The sequence below is a fragment of the Hippocampus comes genome, unplaced genomic scaffold (genome assembly GCF_001891065.2).
Source record: "Hippocampus comes isolate QL1 unplaced genomic scaffold, H_comes_QL1_v1.1 scaffold49, whole genome shotgun sequence".
NCBI classification, from domain to species: Eukaryota; Metazoa; Chordata; class Actinopteri; order Syngnathiformes; family Syngnathidae; genus Hippocampus; species Hippocampus comes.
In genome coordinates, this window is record NW_017804830.1 from 507,785 (window position 1) to 516,172 (window position 8,388).

The 8,388-nt window shown below is 52.2% G+C and overlaps 2 protein-coding genes across 4 annotated transcripts in view; both read right to left on the reverse strand.

Moving 5' to 3' along the window:
• The window catches only part of LOC109514554 (mucin-5AC-like), a 22,525-nt gene extending 14,573 nt beyond the window's left edge, over positions 1–7,952 (reverse strand). For 2 of the 3 annotated variants that reach the window (XM_019867769.1, XM_019867751.1), the window contains exons 1-13: positions 7,590–7,952; positions 7,383–7,475; positions 6,446–6,532; positions 5,841–5,874; positions 4,831–4,929; positions 4,620–4,721; positions 4,467–4,505; positions 3,651–3,658; positions 3,451–3,573; positions 3,272–3,382; positions 1,329–3,207; positions 775–1,006; positions 19–687 (exon numbers count right to left, since the gene is read on the reverse strand). In XM_019867769.1, coding sequence (XP_019723328.1) covers positions 19–687; positions 775–1,006; positions 1,329–3,207; positions 3,272–3,382; positions 3,451–3,573; positions 3,651–3,658; positions 4,467–4,505; positions 4,620–4,721; positions 4,831–4,929; positions 5,841–5,874; positions 6,446–6,532; positions 7,383–7,475; positions 7,590–7,937 — 3,824 coding nt within the window. In that variant the 5' untranslated portion in view covers positions 7,938–7,952. The remainder of the gene's footprint in view (positions 1–18; positions 688–774; positions 1,007–1,328; positions 3,208–3,271; positions 3,383–3,450; positions 3,574–3,650; positions 3,659–4,466; positions 4,506–4,619; positions 4,722–4,830; positions 4,930–5,840; positions 5,875–6,445; positions 6,533–7,382; positions 7,476–7,589) is intronic. The other variant, XM_019867760.1, reaches the window with a different exon arrangement.
• A 20-nt stretch (positions 7,953–7,972) lies between these two features.
• Positions 7,973–8,388, reverse strand: part of plekhg2 (pleckstrin homology domain containing, family G (with RhoGef domain) member 2) — an 11,689-nt gene continuing 11,273 nt past the window's right edge. The window contains exon 8 of the mRNA XM_019867179.1: positions 7,973–7,993. Coding sequence (XP_019722738.1) covers positions 7,973–7,993 — 21 coding nt within the window. The remainder of the gene's footprint in view (positions 7,994–8,388) is intronic.

An 8,388-nucleotide genomic window follows, 5' to 3' on the forward strand; every position in this document is an offset into this window, starting at 1 on the left:
GGCTTCTGGCCGGTGAATTTTGGCAGGCGTTCGTGAGACTCCGCCGTTGGAGGGAAAGCTTGGGCCACATTCGATTCCAGGACTTGCATTGATGACAATGGACTTGGTCCCTCTCGTTGCGGCCTCTGGAATGTTGGCCCGGGAGCTTTCACATCTGGCAAAGATTTCCACGTTTGTTGTGAATGACCGTTGACTTCACACTCTGTCTTATTCATAGTCGGCAGAGCCTCTTTGCTTGAGCCCGCGGAAACACTCGCAGCATGTTGTCTTCCACCCATGAAGTTCAAGGCTTCTCTCGGACGCTCCCGCGGGAGCTGTTTGGGTTTCGATACGAACAGAGACCGGTGTTGCGAGGATGTCAGGTCCTCTGCTGATGACAATGGGCTCCTCTCTCCTGGGCTTGAATCAGCCTGGCTGGATGCGGTCCAAGCCAAGTGTTCAAGCCCCGAGCGAACACTGCGCCTATCTTTGCTTGGTTCACTCGCATTCTCGTGATCCTTTGCAGGGATCTGGCAGTGTGGCTCACGTTTGCCTTGCACAGCTGCTGAATCCTGTTTATAGTGGGAATGACCATCTTCACCTTTGGAGGCATTCCAATGTGGTGTGTGCGAAGACAGAGCCGAGTGTTTGACAATGCTGTTTACAGACGCTGTGTCCTCTGTGTAAACATGTTCTCTTAGCTCTGACCTACAGACAGGCATGGAGAAAAAAAAAGGTCATCTGCCTTAGGACAGAAGACAGACTCGATCCACTTAGGATGTCTGAAGCACATACCTGAGGGTGTGACTCTTCTCTTGACTGAGACCGGATGAACACGGGCGTCGTACAGCAGTCGAGACCGCTTCTGGCGCGGTGGTTGACTGGAGTTTATCATCCGGTCTACCGCAGTTCTGCTCTTTGTTCGGCGCTGCGATGAAGTCCCTGGGCCTGGAGAAGGTGAATCCATGTGACTGGAGTTGACGGGCAGGGCTTGGCTCCTCACTGGGCACCGCCGTTTTCGAGACATCTACGAGAGAACCTCAATGAACAAACCTCCATACAGTAGTGGATCTTATGAGATTGAGAGGAAAACGACCTGGAAGCATTTGTGTTCATCTCGTCACTAAAGTCTTTTTGGGTTGGCGTCGGGCCGAAGCCTCTCGTGTCCCGCACATAGATACTGTTTGGCCCACAAGGGGTCTGTGATTTTAGCGACCGATCTAAAGAGTTGAAAATAGCTTGGGAACGGGTCGACAAAGATGCCGGTTTTCTGAAAAAGCCACGGCTCTCGAACCCAACACCAGCGATATGCGGAAGATACTGTGAAACGCTTGAAAAAGACCAGGTACCCATTCTTTCCGGTGTAACCCTTTGATCCAGGCTCCCGATGTCCCTCCGGCTCACGGTGAGATTTTGGTTCTTGCCGTCGGCCTCGCCATGGTTTTGGCGTTCACACAACATCTGTGCTTTAGCAGGGACGTGCGACCCGTTCTCGGTCCGAGTGAGGGAGCCGCTCTGTGCTTTGGACCGAGAGAATCTTTGGGACCCGTTCTTGGTGTCAGTCTGCTCATCGGATGTGGGTCTGGGAGTGTGGGCTACTTTGGCAGGGGCCTGACTTGGGACGTCACATTTTGGCTGTCGCCTCCCTCCTAGCCTACATTTTGCCTGAGAATGACACTGAGTCTGGCTTGAAAGCGAAGATGGTCCCGTCAAATCTCCAGCTTTGTTACGAATAAAAATGGCTCGTTTTTGATGCAAGGGGACTTTCATGGTGCTGGCTTTAGCACTGTACATACTTGCTAGAGTTTGCACTTTGCTCAGAATACGCTCAGAGTTCTCCATGAGCGAGGGGTCCGCCACAGGGCTGGCCTCGAATAAGCCGATTCCCGTGATGTCTGAGACCATGCCCTCAAACAAGGCCCGGTTTGTTGACACAATCCTGGACTGTCGGGAACCTCGTCCAAGTTGAGTTTGACTTGGAAGTTCTTCGAGGTTTCTACTCGTCTTGGTCCCTTTATGTTTGCTTCCAGTCCAAGCGGGCGTCGTTTCAGGGCATTGTGGGGTACTTGAAAGAGTCCCTGAAGATTCTGTGAGACTTTCCTTTTCTTCCTTTGGTTCTTTGAGCTGCCATTCAGACCCCTTGGTCCTCGCCAACTCTGGAGGAACACTTTGACTTGTGTCATTACTCTGCGTAAAAGGTCCTTCTTCTTGCCATGGGGTCGCCTCTCGTTGACTGTTCTCTGCTCCTTCGTTGGGTTCTTGCTGTGATTGTTCATTGCTGAAATTTCCGCTTCCCCGCTCGGTTTTCTCCTCAACTTGACTGGACTGGATGCCGCTTGACGGCAGATTGACAAAGACCTCATCGTCGTCCGTCCGGGTGAAGAGTGGTGACTTATTTCCGTCTTTGGCTTCCACATCCATGAGCCTTGTCGGCATGTCGGCATGTCCATCATGATTATGAGAATCTTCCGGGAGTAGGGGAGAAGCCGGACCAGCTGGAGAAGGGAGCGCCACATCGTGATCGGGCTCCGTTTCGACTGCTTCCTTCCTGCCCTCGTCTTGGTGGTCACTTGTGAAACGCGATACCGAATCTTTCACCGTTTCCGTGGGGACTTGTGAGGAACTGTTCCTCCTCTCGGACGTCTCGTCGTGTTCCCGTCCGGCATCTTCTGCCTCTTCGTCCTCCACCAGCTCAGCGGCTGCCTCATAATAACTTCTGATTTTTTCAATGATCCTCTTGTCACGTTGGGTCAGAGCGGAGCCTCTTTTTGGCTTATCGCTCGGGCTGGCTCGATGACTGTCATCTGGATTCGTGGAGGGATCGGCGGCCTCCTCCTCATAAAATGTACGACTCGCCTGGCGGTCCTCCGTGACTGAGTTGGAAGAAGGAAAGTCTGTTGGGGCTGAGGGCGGGGTCGGCAAAATGAGAGGCTTCCCCGGCTCGCCTTTGTCTGGCGGGTTCCGAATATCTGTTTCTTGTTCCGACGCTTCCTCTGCGCGCGATGCGTTTTGCCCCTTCTCGTGGACCACGTGAGCACTTTCCAGCCCAATTTGAGGGCTAGCGGTCTGCTCTTCCACAGCTCTGTTCGGGCGAGTTTCCACGTCCTCCCGCAGCGGGTCCGGGCCGAGCGTGTCCTCTGGGGTGGAAGCAACTGGGGGCAGCGGGCAGGTGAAGTTGCTCTGGTAAGGTGGAGGCTGCGACTCGGTGGGCTGATCCAGGACCCGATCCTGAGAGGAACAGAAAGGGTATTCAGTTCCATGCCGGAGTCTATCGAGCACAAGGTCTGCTCACCGGAGAAACCAGCGCCTCCCTTGCTCGGCTCTGGTTGATCAACTCCAGGATCTCCTCGGTGATGGACAGAGTGGGGGGAGCGCAGAGGGCTGCGAAATCCTCTTCATCGTCCTAGGAAAACATATCTGTCAAGGGTGTAGGGTAAAATTGCAGTTGGTGGGTGTTTGCACGAAGCTTACCTCTTGCTCCCGTTCGCGGTTCCGCTCTGATTCCATCGGGATGACAGAGGAGGCCGGCGCACCGCTGCTTCCCGCCCAGCCAAAACAGTCGGCCCGGTTCAGCCCGCACTCGCCGTCGGCTTGCTGGGACACATTTGCAACGCTCGTCACAACACGTGCTGACTTCGGAAAACAAAGGGAGTACCGTGACGTGGTCTAACCTTCAGGGCTGCAAGGGGACGTCCCATGAGGATGAGCAGTTGGAGGAGAGAGGAGAAGAATGTTAGCGCAACGTAAACGACAACTCATTGGCTCTCCTAGCGAGATGCGACTCTGAAGTGGCACCGAACTGCCGATCTGAAAGCAGCCAGGTGTCGGCGTGTCACACGAGAGCTCACTGCTGTCGTCTTTGTCTTTTTGAGTCTCAAGTGTCCTTCGGTCTTGTCTCTGAAGTGGTCTTCTTCATATCTGTCTTTAGGTCTCCATATGTCTAAAAATGTACTTTGATGTCGCCAAGCAAGCCGACGGTTACGTCTTCAGGTGCGCGTCGAGGTCCATGTCGCCAAACCATCAATGTCTACCCCACCGGTGTCGTCTTGTCTCTTATTTTTGTCTTTGCGACCGCCCTCGAGTTCTTTTGGGCACTCGTGTCTCAAAAGGTCACCAGGTCTGCTCGAAAGTCAGATTGTCCCACCGTACGAGTCCTTTGGTGTATGTTTCTGTCCGCAAGTGGACTCCGATGTCCTCCTCGCTTTTGGAGTCAAGCCATGTATGTCCTCATGTGAACTTTTCGGTCTGCCGACGCATGGGCATTGTATTGAAAATTGTCCATGAAAATGCGTCCGTGTTAAAGCCTTTGCACATTTTTCCGTGACGCTTATCTGGGCCCCAAGTGGAGTTTCCCCGTCATGATGACTGTTGATTCATCTATGAGTCACGCGCAAAACACTCAATTCTGGCTCGGCGATGAAACGCCCCGAAGAGTTGCATCAGAATTTCTCTTTGATTGATTTACTCCATCGGGGGTTTTTGCTCACCGTGATGATTAAATGCTGCTTCGAGGTCCTTTGCTGGAGCTGGAACCAAAACAAAACGATCGGTCAACGTTTGTGGCTCCGACAAGTGACCTTGAAAGTCTCTTGAAAGGTCTGACATTGCCATGTTGACTGGAGCCAGGTCTGCGGGTGTACCTGACTGTCGCCTGGTCCGCCTGTAAGGCAGACTTCCCTCCAGTAGCAGTGGCAAACTCTTCCTGCTCTTTTCGGGCGTGTACGTGAGCAGCTGGGGTGGTTCTGGAAGGTCAGAGAAAACATCCGTCCCGTATAGTTCCACTACTCGCACCAAAGTCGACGGAAAGGAATGGTGAAAAGGGATGAAGAGGGTCGGTCGTCGTTTTGGCACCTGACTGACGTCGCCCTCGGCGATAGGCGTGTACGTCGTCCGGCCGCGGAGAAGCCGAAGAAAATTTTTTCAGGTGGTCATGCTCAAACTGGGGGGCTGCTGGAAAACAGGAAGCGGACGTTAGCTTCGCGCACACCAAAAGTAAGTCTGACACCGAATTTACAAAAACGCAATATGGCGACACATGAGGTCATTTGGTGGAGTCATTCGTGAGTTTGAATGACAGAGGATTTATTCTCATACAGAGCATTTTTTTGTCAATGTCAGACGCACAAAAAGCTGCGGGTTGCTCCCCGCCAAAGCATGATTTTTTTTCCTTCCTCCCCCCCAAAGAAATTCTAAGGGGAAATTTCCATCTACTGCACATTAAGGGAAACAAAGGAGTCCAGCAAATGTGTCAAACTTTATTCAACTTCCACACAAAAGGCACACTGACGGTTTTTGAGGAAATTCACGGCCCCCAAATATGGAAAGTGTCGTCTCAAGAAGTGAGCTCAGGAGTGTTCTAAAACTAAGCTGGACATTTCGAGTGAAAAAGGATTTTGTCGACCTTCGAGTACAGCCGCATGGACATTTTGCTTGGCAACCGGCAACGGCATGAAACGCTCCTTGGCTCGGTTGGGTTGGGTTGACACACATCAACAAAGTTGCTGATGAAACAAAAACCTACAGTGGCCAAAGATAAAACTTGAACCTGACAAAACCAACGAGTACACATTTTTCGGAAAATGCTCTTGTGAAAATCGCATCTTGATTTACAGTAAAATGTGGCTTGCCAGAATTAATTCAAAAACAAACAAACAAACACACACACTTAATGAAACAGGACTGGAAATTGCCTCACAAAAAAAAGAAAGAAAAAAGCGCTCCCTGGAATGAAACTTTCCATCTTTTCATCCTGTGTACAACATCACGTGACAGCGTGCTAGTTTGTTTTCACAAGTGATGCTGTTTAGGCGGATGTGTGTGTGAGTGTGTGTGTGAGTGTGTGTGTGCGCGCGTTGACTCACACTGGCAGATGTTGTCTCCGAGGACCTGTCTGGCCTGCAAGAGCGATTGGATCATCGGAAAATGTGGAGAAAGAGAAGAACATCCTTCCGTGAGGGGTGGCAAGTAAGCAAGTACAAATATTTGGTCACTGTATTGAAATATATTTCCAAAGGAGTTCTCCTCGACTTTGGTCTTTATTGATTGATTGACTTGGACTTCCGCTACTTGAAAACAGCAATTCGTAACTTCTCCTGAAGCTGACTCGGCGGGCGCTTTGTCTCTTTTGCAAGTGTCGACTTGGACTCGAGCTTTGGGTACGGACTAGCGCCCGAGTACTTGTGCCGCCTTGTGCCCTTTTCTGGCTGCCTCGCAGGAGGATCTCACTCCCAAAGACGTGCTTATATGTCTTTTCAGACTTGGTCTAGAATTGGCTGCTACTGAATGAGTTGAGACTCATAGGAAACAATAGAGGGCGTAGGAACACTCGTCGGAATGTCCGGCAGGGGGCAGCAGAGGCCACCACAAAACTCTTCTCGCGTCGACTTGGAGGAATTCTCACAACTTGAACCGCCGTCACGACGACATTTTGGGGGGATTGAGTTGCGTTATTTTATTCCTGACCTACCTTGTGCGGAAGAGTAGCCGGATGATTTTCCACAATGAGTTTCTTGAGGTAGTGAACCCACAGCCTCTTCTCCTCCATGTTCTTGGTCTGCGTTCGACCAAACAAAGGGGGATACAAAATACATACAGAAACAAAACCAAACTTGGTGACACAACGAAGACCGTCAAGCGAGAAGAGCGCCGACCCACGCGGAGGTGTTTGAGTCGTCCAGTCGAAGACTTGGCCCACCTCCGGAAGCCACGGAACCCACCCCAAAAAGTCCAAACAAAGCCCCGTTCTAGCCTAACAGTCCCCAACGTGTATTCAACAAGTGGTCATTTTGTTTTCGTCGTCAGACTTCAAGCATGGAGATTGACATTTGGTTGCGGGTAGAAGCCTGAAAACAAAAACAAAACATTCACCGTGAAAAAGTCTCGCGAAGCCATGCCTGGCAAGACACGGGAAGTCAAATATTTTGGTTTGGAAGCTGCCGCTTTATGCTCAATTGACTCAATTGCTCCCAACTGGGTTGTTTAACCCCCCCCCCCCCCAAAAGCTGACTGAGTACCACGACATTTCGAAGGCATTTCCATCATGGCTAGGCGGACAAAAGGGAGACACAGGAAGTCTGAGATTTGGGTTTGAAGCAGCCATCTTGTGCCTCAGTTCAGTGACTGCCAATCAGGTTTTGGGGTGGGGGGAGGGGGGCGGAATCTGTCACTTTGACTTGTCCACATGAACCTTGGTGGACATGAGCCAAGCCAAAGCAGCCATGCCTGACGAGACACATGAAGGCCAATATTTTGGTGTGAAATTGCCACCTTACACTCACCTGACTCAGTTGCTCTCAACAGGGTTAAAAAAAAAAAAAAAGTTGTGTCCCACAAAGGCAGCTTCACTGAGCGACACGACATTTGGGAATGACTCGCTACTTTAGAAGGAAGCTTTCACAAGTCACCTGGACGACGTGCTGCTGCTTGGGAATCATCAGGTCGGACACTCGGAAACACAGCGGCTCCTTCAGGGCGTCCACCAGCAGGAGGTTGCAGCACTGCGCGTAGCCCGCCCCCCCCCCCCCAAGAAAAAGAGAGAAAAAAAACTCACTCAGAAACGCCCGGCCAGCGGAACTTGCCGAAGAACGCGTCCGCCGTTTGCCGCCGCTTACAAAGATGTGCGTGCTGTACACAAAGCGCTCCAGGCGCTTCTTGGCGATCAGCAGCATCTTGTCGAAGAGGAAGAAGGCGCGCTCCTTCTTCACCCGGTGGACCTTGAAGGAGCCTTCCAGAACCAGCTCGCCAAAACCGCTCAGGTCGGGCCCGCTCCAGTTGACCAGCAGCGACTCGATTTCCTGAGGGGGAGCCCAATTGTCAGACGGGCCAAAGCGCGAGGCTGCCGCTCGACTGCAATCGCTGCCCCGACGAACGGCTTTTCCCACTTCCGCGCCGTCATCGGACACCAATTTCGGCGGGTGGCCGTCGGTGGCGGCTGGTGACATTTCATGGAAAATGTCCATTTTGTTCTTTGTTGACTGTACACTGCGGCTCCTCGCTATTTAGGGACAGCGAGTGCCTGCGAAGAGTTAAAATCTGCCAATGATTGACGCCCAGTATTGAAATTATTCTGATTGTTTATTGATTTATTTTTACGCCGGCGGTTTTCAGTGCGGGCGGCGCGGCGGTCGACTGGTGACTTGTCACAGTGCAGCGGTGCGGGCTTGGACTCCAGCTCCCGTGCGGAATTTGCATGTTCTCCGGTGCGGCTTTTCTCCGGGTACTCCGCTTTCCTCCCACATTCCAAAGACATGCACCGTAGGTTAACGGATGACCCGAAATTGTCCCGCGGCGCGATGGCGAGCGCAAACGGCCGTTGGTCTCGGCGTGTGGCCGGCGATCGGCTCGGGCCGTCCCCCCCGCCTTATGCCCGAAGGCGGCCGCCAACCTCGCGCGGCTCAAGCGCATTAGGAA